Below are 12,673 nucleotides of genomic sequence, written 5' to 3' on the forward strand. Positions count from 1 at the left end.
TCCATTTTCTACAGTGCTTTCCTATGCCCAAATAACCATCCTCCACCAAATGCCATCTCAATCCATTCATTATTTTGAGCCGAGCTTCAACATTTGTAGTTATGTCGAGTGTGGTAGTTTGCAAAGCAAGTACCACCTAGGCTCCTCCTTTTGAGCTGAAAATTTGTGAAGACGGTCTTCTTAGTAACTGATCATCCTCAGACAAAACTCATGCCCATTAGCCATGTACATTTCCCGTACCGCTAATCAAACACTTGGCTGCTAATTCATGTTTGAGCATCGATCGGTCTCCTCGTGAGAATGTTATGTTGTGATTTTCTTCCTAGCACCTACCTAGGGAGTTCCCAACCCACTAGACATGCCTAGGCCGCCCAGAACACATGGTAACGCCACGGTCACGCGGTGACCACGCGGCGGGCATGCGAGCTTACGCGCTCTAGAGTTGGGGCCCTCGGCCACCATCCAAACCTCGATGTCTCGCCATCAAACCATGTATTTATGATTACATAGATACTTATTTACCTAGAAATGATTTTTGGAAAAAATAAAGAGCAAACTATGAGGCAGCTGCAGTTCAAATTTGACCCGCTTCCAACTGAATCGACGGGAATTTGTCTTTTTCACCAAAGGTGGATCAAAATTTTTGACACCCAACCATTTTGTCAATTGTGCATTAAATATGGCCTAGTATTTTATAAAATTGATTAGGTCCAATTTTGCAACAAATATATGGTAGGTCCTTCACAAAAAAATCTCATTTCAAGCACTCGAAAAATGGAAAATGGTTTTTCCGTGCAAAGAAAATGAAAACTTCCTTAGGCAACATTGTTTGCCATTCCAATATGCACCCTTGTGCACGATATGAGATCATTTGAACAAACTATGCCATGAATGTGGCTATAAGATTGATCATTTGGCTTGAAAGCCATGAATCTTCACACTTGATAGCTCATTTCTGAGAACATTTTTTTAAAATAATTGCCGTATTACAAGTTTATTATTTTTCCTGGAAACTCTATCACATATAATGACACAATGCGAAGGTTTCCCAATTTTTCGATTGTTTTGAATTTTTTATGCCAGTTTCAAAATGCGGTCAAAACGGCGGGCTTGACCGTTCCTAGCTAGTGGTTGAATCTTGGAATTTTTTTGGTGTTTCTATGATTAAATAGATACTTATGTACCTAGAAATGATTTTTGGAAAAAATAAATAGCAAACTATGAGGCAGCTTTAGTTCAAATTTGACCCGCTTCCATCTAAATCGGCGGGAATTTGTCTTTTTCACCAGAGGTGGATCAAAACTTTTTACACCCAACCATTTGGTCAATTGTGCATTAAATATGGCCTAGTATTTTATAAAATTGATTAGGTCCAATTTTGCAACAAATATGTGGTAGGTCCTTCACAAAAAAAACTCATTTCAGGCACTCGAAAAATGGAAAATGGTTTTTTCGTCCAAAGAAAATGAAAACTTCCTTAGGCAACATTGTTTGCCATTCCAATATGCACCCTTGTGCACGATATGAGATCATTTGAACAAACTATGCCATGAATGTGGCTATAAGATTGATCATTTGGCTTGAAAGCCATGAATCTTCACACTTGATAGCTCATTTCTGAGAACACTTTTTTAAAATAATTACCGTATTACAAGTTTATTATTTTCCTGGAAACTCTGTCACATATAATGACACAATGCGAGGGTTTCCCAATTTTTCGATTTTTTTGAATTTTTTATGCCAGTTTCAAAATGCGGTCAAAACGGTGGGCTTGACCGTTCCTAGCTAGTGGTTGAATCTTGGAATTTTTTTGGTGTTTCTATGATTAAATAGATACTTATGTACCTAGAAATGATTTTTGGAAAAAATAAATAGCAAACTATGAGGCAGCTTCAGTTCAAATTTGACCCGCTTCCAACTAAATCGGCGGGAATTTGTCTTTTTCACCAGAGGTGGATCAAAACTTTTTACACCCAACCATTTTGTCAATTGTGCATTAAATATGTCGTAGTATTTTATAAAAATGATTTGGTACAGTATTGCAACAAATATATGGTAGATCCTTCACAAAAAAACCTCATTTCAGGCACTCGAAAAATGGAAAATGAATTTTCTGTGCAAAGAAAATGAAAACTCCCTTTGGCAACATTGTTTGGAATTCCAAGATGCACCCTTGTGCACAATATGAGATCATTTCTTTAAATTTTTCATGTGAAAAAGTAGAAATTGACCCCCCCCCCACAAAAAAAAACTCATTTCTCGTAACAATTTTTAAAAGATATTTTTCTTATTCCAATTCCAAGTTTGTTAGTTTTCCTAAAAACTATGTCACATTTGGTGACGCAATGAGAATGTTTCTTTTTGAATTTGTCATATCATAAAAAATTTCTATGATTCAACACCTTTTTTTGGAAAAATATGGTTCAACACCTTATTTTTAGTCAATTGTGACCAATTTAAAAGGTCATAACGTATACTGGGTTCTGATTGGTCCTTGGACATGTCACACTGATCGTGCTCAAACACCATCGGATGCTCTCGGATCCGACGACAGCCCTTTCTACCTCACCCCCTCCCCCCTTTTGTCTCAAAAAAAAAAGAAAAAAGAAAACTCCCTCACCCTCTCACCCCACGAACCATAGCGCTCCTTCTCCCTCACGCGCTCCCTCTCCCCTCGTCTCCCACATCGCCGCCGCCACCCCGCCGATCCCACCCCTCCCTGATTCAGATCCGACCCCGCCGCCCGCGCCCGCGCTCCTCCTCGCCTCCCAGAGGACGCCCGTCGCTCTTCCTCTGCCCGTCCCAGAGGCCTCAGTCGGCACCCTCCGCCGCAGGGCCGCCGCGCTCGTCCCTCCTGCCGCAGGGGACAACATCCGGGAGCGCCTGCGCCCGCTACTGCCGGCCAACTACTTCGGCAACGCCATCGTGCGGGACCTCGTGACGGTGCGGGTGGGGGACGTGTTGTCACGGCCGCTGGGGTTCATGGCGGAGCGGATCAAGCGCGCAGTGGCGTGGGTGGACGACGCGTTCGTGTGCTCCGTCATCGACTACCTGGAGCTGGAGTCTATTGGTACCCCCTTCGTCTCAAGGTAGGAACTCCCCGATTCGACCCCCCTCTCTCTGGATTTGATTTGGCGCTGCTTGACGAACCTTCTGTTGGTGCTACGCAGCGCGTGGCCATGGCTGCCTGCCTTCAGTCCCTGGTCACGGGGCTTCTCCAGCCGGCGCGTCCTCTCAGCGAGCGGCCATGGAAGGTGAGGGACTCCTCACTCCTAGCTAGCTGCCTCTCCCCTCCCGGCCACATGCATGGAAGGTGACTGACTTGTAAGTATGTGTGTATGTGTTGGTCATCTGTGTTGCTGCTGCTGCTGCCTGGATGCTGATGCTGATGTGTGCTCACAGTGTAAGTCCATCCATTATCCGATTGTTTGTCAGCTTCAGTTAACCAGTCGACTGTTTTGTTTTCTGTCACTCACAGAATTGATGTTTCACCTAATTGAGTGCAGGCTCGCTCGACTTGCCTGTATCTTCTCCACCACCATACTTTTGCAGAGCCTGGTAAGCTAGCTTCAGTAACTCTTGTTTTAGTTACTCGCTGTCTGCTTCAGTAACTCTGAGACACTCTGGTTGCACATTCTATTCATTTCTGCACTGGGTTCATGCCGTTACTCTGCCTATGTATTGTGGGAGCACTTGTGCTCAAGAGGTATGGAATGGAATGTGTAAAAATTGTTGTGCCATACTTGCTGCTCAGGTGCTGAATTGGCTAACTAGAAGCCACTGTTTGATAGAAGAACATCTCTGTTCTTCTGATGGTTCTCACTCTGTTTGTTTACAGACTCTGCTTTAGGAAAGTCTCACAGTACAGTACTACTAGTAGATAAGATACTCCTTAAACTTTGGATCAAGTAAACTGTCTCATATATTTTATGCTCCTCAAACTTCACAGTACAGTACTACAATGTTATGCTCCTCAAACTTCACAGTACATCACTACATTGTTATGCTCCTGTTATCTCAACTCTTATAGTATGATGAATCAAGTAAACTAAAAGCACCACCCTGTTCTGTCTGTGCAGACCGACCTCCGCTTCCAAAACCATGCGGTGCTGGCCCTTCAAGAGGCTGCAGAGGCCTACCTGGTGGGTCTCTTCGAGGACACCAACCTGTGCGCCATCCATGCTAAGCGCATGACCATCATGCCCAAGGACATTCAACTGGCTAGGAGGATCCGTGGCGAGAGAGCTTAAGGTGCAATCAGCATACAATTTTGCTCAAATAGTCAAATGTTTCCTTGATTCAGTAGGATTAGTGTGTCCTGTTGCTTGTTGCTAGCTGTAGGATCTGACTTTTGGTTGTTGTTTTGGTGATGTAGGCCAAGGGAAATGACTACCGTTCCAGGGTCTCTGGTCTGGGAGCTCGTGAAGAAGAAGAACTGCTTCTTGATAAAACCGTTCGGCAACAGCAACGCCAAGGTGCGGTTCAGCAAGGAGCCCAACAACCTCTACAATGTCCACTCCTACAAGTTCTCGAGTCCGTAGCTCTTTGCAGTATTTTTAACCCTTTTGTTTGCAAGTGTCTCTGCAAGGAGCTAACTTGCTGTGGGGCTGATGTGGTTTCAGGCTTGGCGAACAGCAAGACCGTGGTGGTCCAGCCATCAGCGGGAGAGGACAAGGCAGTTGTCCTGTCCACGACCAAGACCAAGAAGCAGAACACCCCTGCCAAGCTCCAGCACAAGACTCTGATGCGCAAGGAGTTCTGCAAGATGGCCAAGTCTGTCAAGAATCAGGTATTACAACTTGTTGTTTTGAGAAGTCACTTTGTTCTGCAAGTCGGACATAACTTCAGAAAAGTCTGATGCTTGCTGGGGCTGTTCCCTTAATTATGCAAAGTTTGAAAAGCTCTAATTTATGTTCCTGCAGGAAATGGACTGATTCCTTTGAAATTCCCATGTTGTAAATAGTCCCTTACTCCACTCAGGTAACTCTATAATCTGTCCCGCTTCTCGGTTTCCAGCACTCGAATCTTTCGTTAGGAGAGTTTGAAGTTGTTGGTGTATTCTCAACCATTGAGCGATTTTAGTCATCCTCTTCACTGGAGTAACTCTTGTCTAGTCTCCAGGATAATAAATCATGTTCTTCCATGTTTCCAAAAATACTTGTACTCCATGTTTCCAGAAAACAGCAGCAACACACATGTGTCCAAAAATACTGGAATAAACTAGCTATGGTCTGAATAGCCTTTATATTAGGATCTGGTTGAGTCTCTATGATGTTCTCTCTTAGTGTCATGTCATGTCATGAGTTTTGAGTCGTGAATATATGACTGAGTTGTATAATCCTTTCCAGGTGAGGACTTTGACCACAGAAGTACAACCAGGACAACCGTGTTGTTGGTGGTAGCTCCCAAGGTCCAAGGACGACTATATACTTTGACAGCAAAGAGCCAAGCAAGGGTGTGAACCATAGTTTCGGTTGATATTTGCCACCATGTTTTGGATTGCACGTACACTTCTTGGATATAAACTGTAATTAGGCTTGTTCAAGCTATGTTACCACGGACGTGAAGTCTTGTATGTTTTTGTGAATGTTGATCATATGAGTTCTGGATTTGATCATTTAATAAGAGAATTACTGATTTTTTGATTTTTAAATGTGTATAAATTGGAATCTGTGAATTAAAAAGACCAAATATTCTACTAGACCAAACAATATTTGGGCTCTAAGAAGGCTATGGCCCAAACAAATCACATCGGGCATTTCTTAGAAGCTAGAACAAAAAGGATAAATGAAATGGACCTAAAAATGTTGGGCTTGGCCCATGAAGCCGTTCAAAAATTGATAAAAAAATATAGTAAAAAGGCCGAATTGTTGGGCTAGGCCCATGCAGAAAACCGAATTGGACCGGGCTGAATCTTGTGCCACATCAGCTTGCCACGCTGGATGCCTACGTGGACTGGGGAGGCTGCTAGTGACCAAAACGCCACAGTAGGAATATTTTGGTCATAAACATCCACGACCTTCTCACAGAGAAGGTCACTATAGTCAGTTTACGACCCTCAGCTTTTGACCTTCTATTTTTGGTCACAGAAAGGTCGCAAATGAAAAACTATGACCTTTCAGTGACCAATAGTGGAGGTCACAAGATAGCATATTTCTTATAGTGGTCAAGCTAGTTTCATCATGTTCGTAAGATTCTCGTTCGGTACTTTGATAATTTGATATGTGGGTAGACCGACACTTGGGTACTACCCTTACTTGGACAAGCATCCCACTTATGATTAACCCCTATTGCAAGCGTCCGCAACTACAAAAAGGAGTATTAAGGTAAACCTAACCACAACATTAAACATATGGGCCCATATGAACCCCTAACGAAGCAATTCATAAACTAAGGTTTAAGCTTCTATCACTCTAGCAACCCATCATCTACTTATTACTTCCCTATGCCATCCTCTAGGACCAAATAATGGTGAAGTGTCATGTAGTCGATGTTCACATAACACCACTAGAGGAGAGATAACATACATCTCATCAAAATATCGAACGAATACCAAATTCACATGACTACTAATAGCAAGACTTCACCCATGTCCTCAGGAACTAAAGTAACTACCCACAAAGCATAAGCATGTTCATAATCAGAGGTGTAATAACATGCATTAAGGATCTGAACATATAATCTTCCACCAAGTAAACCAGTAAGTATCAACTACAAGGAGTAATCAACACTGCTAGCAACCCACAGGTACCAATTTGTGGTTTTGGATACAAGATTGGATACAAGAGATGAACTAGGGTTTGAGAGGAGCTGGTGCTGTTGGGGAACGTAGCAGAAATTCAAAATTTCTATGCATCACCAAGATCAATCTATGGAGATTATAGCAACAAGAGAGAGAGGGAGTGCATCTTCATACCCTTGAAGATTGCTAAGCGGAAGCGTTACAAGAACGCGGTTGATGGAGTCGTACTCGCGGCGATTCAATTCGCGGAAGATCCGATCTAGCGCCGAACAGATGGCGCCTCCGCATTCAACACACGTACAGCCCAGGGACGTCTCCTCCTTCTTGATCCAGCAAGGGGAGAGGAGAAGTTGAGGAAAAACTCCAGCAGCACGACGACGTGGTGGCTATGGAGTTCGTGGTTCTCCGGCAGGGCTTCGCCAAGCACTACGGAGGAGGAGGAGGTGTTGGAGGAGGGAGAGGGCTGCGCCAGGGGAAGGGTGTGGCTGGCCTCTCTCTCCCTCACTATATATAGGGGGAAGGGGAGAGGAGGAGGCGCCCTAGGGTTTCTCTAGGGGAGGGGCGGCGGCCACAGGGGAAACCCTAGATGGGTTTGGGCGCCCCCACCCCCTAGGAAACTTGCCCCCCAAGCCAGGAGGGGAGGCTGCCCTAGGATGGTGCCCCCACCTCTCCAGGTTACGTGAGATGGGGTGGGAGGGGTGCTCAGCCCCTTAGTGGGCTGATGTGCCCTCTCCCCTTGGCCCATAAGGCCCCCCAACGCTTGTCGGGGCCTCCGAAACCCCTTTCGGACACGCTGGTCATCACCTGGTACCCCCGGAACAATTCCGGACTACAATACCCTTCGTCCAATATAACGATCTTCACCTCCGGACCATTCCAAAGTTCCTCATCACGTCCAGGATCTCATCCGGGACACTGAACAACCTTCTATAACCACATACTACTTCCCATAATAACTCTAGCGCCACCGAACCTTAAGGGTGTAGACCCTACGGGTTCGGGAACCATGCAGACATGACCGAGACACCTCTCCGGCCAATAACCAATAGCGGGATCTGGATACCCATATTGGCTCCCACATGTTCCACGATCATCTCATCGGATGAACCACGATTTCCGGGGTTCAATCAATCGTGTATACAATTCCCTTTGTCAATCGGTACGTTACTTGCCCGAGATTCGATCGTCGATATCCCAATACCTCGTTCAATCTCGTTACCGGCAAGTCACTTTACTCGTTCCGTAATGCATGATCCCGTGACTAACTACTTAGTCACATTGAGCTCATTATGATGATGCATTACTGAGTGGGCCCAGAGATACCTCTCCATCACGCGGAGTGACAAATCCCAGTCTCGATTCGTGCCAACCCAACAGACACTTTCGGAGATACCTATAGTGCACCTTTATAGACACCCAGTTACGTTGTGATGTTTGGTACATCCAAAGTATTCCTACGGTATCAGGGAGTTACACAATCTCATGGTCTAAGGAAATGATACTTGACATTAGAAAAACTTTTAGCAAACGAACTACACGATCTTGTGCTATGCTTAGGATTGGGTCTTGTCCATCACATCATTCTCCTAATGATGTGATCCCGTTATCAATGACATCCAATGTCCATGGTCAGGAAACCATGACCATGTGTTGATCAACAAGCTAGTCAACTAGAGGCTCACTAGGGACATGTTGTGGTCTATGTATTCACACATGTATTGTGGTTTCCGGTCAATACAATTATAGCATGAATAATAGACAATTATCATGAACAAGGAAATACAATAATAACTATTTTATTATTGCCTCTAGGGCATATTTCCAACAGTCTCCCACTTGCACTAGAGTCAATAATATAGTTCACATCACTATGTGATTGTAATGAATCGACACCCATGGGGTTTGATCATATATCGCTTGTGAGAGAGGTTATTAGTCAACGGATCTGAACCTTTCAGATCCGTGTGTGCTTTGCAAATCTCTATGTCATCTCCTAGATGCAGCTACCATGCTCTATTTGGAGCTATTCCAAATAACTGTTCTACTATACGAATCCGGTTTACTACTCAGAATAATCCGGATTAGTGTCAAAGTTTGCATCGGCGTAACCCTTTACGACGAACTCTTTTACCACCTCCATAATCGAGAAAATTCCTTAGTACACTACTTACTAAGGATAAGTTTGACCACTGTCCTTTGATCTATTCTTGGATCACTCTTGTACCCCTTAACTGACTCATGGCAAGGCACACTTCAGGTGCGGTACACAGCATAGCATACTATAGAGCCTACGTCTAAAGCATAGGGGACGACCTTCGTCCTTTCTCTCTCTTCTGTCATGGTCATGTCTTGAGTCTTACTCAATATTCACACCTTATAACACAGCCAAGAACTCCTTCTTTGCCGATCTATTTTGAACTCCTTCGAAATCTTGTCACGGTATGTATTTATTTGAAAGTACTATTAAGCGTTTTTGATCTATCCTTATAGATCTTGATGCTCAATGTTCAAGTAGCTTAATCCAGGTTTTCCATTGAAAAACACTTTTCAAATAACCCAATATGTTGTCTAGAAATTCTACATCATTTCTGATCAACAATATGTTAATAACATATACTCATAAGAAATTCTATAGTGCTCCCACTCACTTCTTTGGAAATACAAGTTTCTCATAAACTTTGTATAAACCCAAAATCTTTGATTATGTCATCAAAGCATATATTCCAACTCCGAGATGCTTACTCCACTCCTTAGAAGGATTGATGGAGCTTTGCATACTTGTTAGCATCTTTTAGGATTGACAAAACCTTTTGGTTGTATCACATACAACCTTTCCTCAAGAATATCATCGAGGAAACAATGTTTTGACATCCTATCTGCAAGATTTCATAAATCATGCTGTAACTGCTAATATAATTCCAACAGACTCTTTAGCATCGCTACGAGTGAGAAAGTCTCATCGCAGTCAACTCCTTGAACTTGTCAGAAAACATCTTAATGAGAAGTCGAGCTTTCTTAATGGTGACACTTACCATCATTGTCCGTCTTCCTTTTAAAATCCATCTGTACTCAACAGCCTTACGACCATCGAGTAGTTCTGCCAAAGTCTACACTTTGTTTTTATACATGGATCCTCTCTTGGATTTTATGGCCTCGAGCCATTCATCTGAATCCAGGCCCACCATTGCTTCTCCATAGCTCGTAGGTTCATTGTTGTCTAGCAACATGACCTCCAAGATAGGATTACCGTACCACTCCAAAGCAGTACGCGTCCTTCTCGGTTCGGTAGTGACTTGATCCGAAGTTTCATGATCACTATCATCAGCTTCCACTTCAATTGGTGTAGGTGCCATAGGAACAATTTCCTGTGCCCTGCTACACACTAGTTGAAGTGATGGTTCAACAACCTCATCAAGTCTCCGCCATCCTCCCACTCAATTCTTTCAAGAGAAACCTTTCCTCGAGAAAGGACCCGTTTCTAGAAACAATCACTTTTGCTTCCGGATCTGAAATAGAAGGTATACCCAACTGTTTTGGGTGTCCTATGAAGATGTATTTATCCGCTTTGTGTTCGAGCTTATCAGGATGAAACTTTTTCACATAAGCGTCGCAGCCCCAAACTTTCAAGAAACGACAGCTTAGGTTTCTCTAAACCATAGTTCATACGGTGGCATCTCAACGGAATTACATGGTGCCCTATTTAAAGTGAATGCGGTTGTCTCTAATGCCTAACCCATGAACGATGGTGGTAATTCGATAAGAGACATCATGGTATGCCCCATATCCAATAGGGTGCATCTATGATGTTTGGACACACCATCACACTATGGTGTTCCAGGCGGTGTTAGTTGTGAAACAATTTCCACAATGTCTTAATTGTGTACCAAACTCGCAACTCAGATATTCATCTCTATGATCATATCATAGACATTTTATCCTCTTGTCACGAAGATCTTCAACTTCACTCTGAAATTACTTGAACCTTTCAATAATTCAGACTTGTGTTTCATCAAGTAAATATACTCAGCATCTACTCAAATCATCTGTGAAGTAAGAACATAACGATATCCACTGCGTGCCTCAGCACTCATTGGACTGCACACATCAAATGTATTACTTCCAACAAGTTGCTTTCTTGTTCCATCTTACTGAAAAATGAGGCTTTTCAATCATCTTTCCCATGTGGTATGATTTGCATGTCTCAAGTGATTCAAAATCAAGTGAGTCCAAATGATCCATCTGCATGGAGTTTTTTTTCATGCATACATACCAATAGACATGGTTCGCATGTCTCAAACTTTTCAAAAAATGAGTGAGTCCAAAGATCCATCAACATGGAGCTTCTTCATGCGTTTTATACCAATATGACTCAAATGGCAGTGCCACAAGTATGTGGTATTATCATTACTATCTTATATCTTTTTGCATGAACATGTGTATCACTATGATCGAGATTCAATAAACCATTCATTTTAGGTGCAAGACCATTGAAGGTATTATTCAAACAAACAGAGTAACCATTATTCTCCTTAAATGAATAACCGTATTGCGATAGACATAATCCAATCATTTCTATGCTCAACGCAAACACCAAATAATAATTATTTAGGTTTAACACCAATCTCGATGGTAGAGGGAGCAGGCGATGCTTGATCACATCAACCTTGGAAACCCTTCCAACACACATCGTCATCTCACCTTTAGCTAGTCTCCGTTTATTCCGTAGCTCTTTTATTTTGAGTTACTAACACTTAGCAACCGAACCGGTATCTTAATACCCTGGTGCTACTAGGAGTACTAGTAAAGTACACATTTAATACAATGTATATCCAATATACTTCTGTCAACCTTGCCAGCCTTCTCATCTACCAAGTATCTAGGGTAGTTCTGCTTTAGTGACCGTTCCCTTATTACAGAAGCACTTAGTCTCGGGTTTGGGTTCAACCCTGGGTTTCTTCACTGGAGCAGCAACTGATTTGCCGTTTCATGAAGTATCCCTTCTTGCCCTTGCCCTTCTGAAACTAGTGGTTTCACTAACCATCAACAATTGATGCTCCTTCTTCATTTCTACTTTCGTGGTGTCAAACATCGCGAATATTTCAAGGATCATCATATCTATCCCTGATATGTTATAGTTCATCACGAAGCTCTAGTAGCTTGGTGGCAATGTCTTTGGAGAAACATCACTATCTCATCTGGAAGATTAACTCCCACTCAATTTAAGTGAGTGTTGTACCCAGACAATCTGAGTACAAGCTCAACGATTGAGCTTTTATCCCTTAGTTTGTAGGCTTAAGAAGCTTGTCGGAGGTCTCACACCTCTTGACATGGGAACGAGCCTGAAATCCCAATTTCAGCTCTTGGAACATCTCATATGTTCTGCGACGTTTCAAAAACGTCTTCGGCGCCACAATTCTAAACCGTTTAACATTACTGAACTATCATGTAGTCATCAAAACGTGTATGTCAGATGTTCGCAACATCCACAGACGACGTTCGAGGTTCAGCACACCGAGCGGTGCATTAAGGACATAAGCCTTGTACGCAGCAATGAGGACAATCCTCAGTTTACGGACCCAGTCCGCATAATTGCTACTATCAACTTTCAACTATATTTTCTCTAGGAACATATCTAAACATTAGAACTAAAGCACGAGCTTACGACATAATTTGTAAAGACTTTTTTGACTATGTTCATGATAATTAAGTTCATCTAATCACATTATTTGATGAACTCCCACTCAGATAGACATCCCTCTAGTCATCTAAGTGATACATGATCCGAGTCAACTAGGCCGTGTCCGATCATCACGTGAGCCGGACTAGTCATCATCTATGAACATCTTCATGCTGATCGTATCTACTATACGACTCATGTTCGACCTTTCGGTCTCTTGTGTTCCGAGGCCATGTCTGTACATGCTAGGCTCG

At 43.0% G+C, this 12,673-nt stretch overlaps 1 protein-coding gene across 1 annotated transcript; it reads left to right on the forward strand.

Moving 5' to 3' along the window:
- Positions 1–4,385: 4,385 nt before the first annotated feature.
- On the forward strand, positions 4,386–11,772 carry LOC123039498 (60S ribosomal protein L28-1-like; the record flags this gene model as incomplete). The annotated part of the gene is made up of 4 exons (XM_044462639.1): positions 4,386–4,533; positions 4,623–4,789; positions 7,975–7,984; positions 11,735–11,772. Coding segments are annotated over exons 1-4 (363 nt in total), but the record flags the coding sequence as incomplete, so codon positions are not given.
- Between the last annotated feature and the right edge of the window lie 901 nt (positions 11,773–12,673).

This window comes from Triticum aestivum, chromosome 2B (genome assembly GCF_018294505.1).
Source record: "Triticum aestivum cultivar Chinese Spring chromosome 2B, IWGSC CS RefSeq v2.1, whole genome shotgun sequence".
Lineage (NCBI taxonomy): Eukaryota > Viridiplantae > Streptophyta > Magnoliopsida > Poales > Poaceae > Triticum > Triticum aestivum.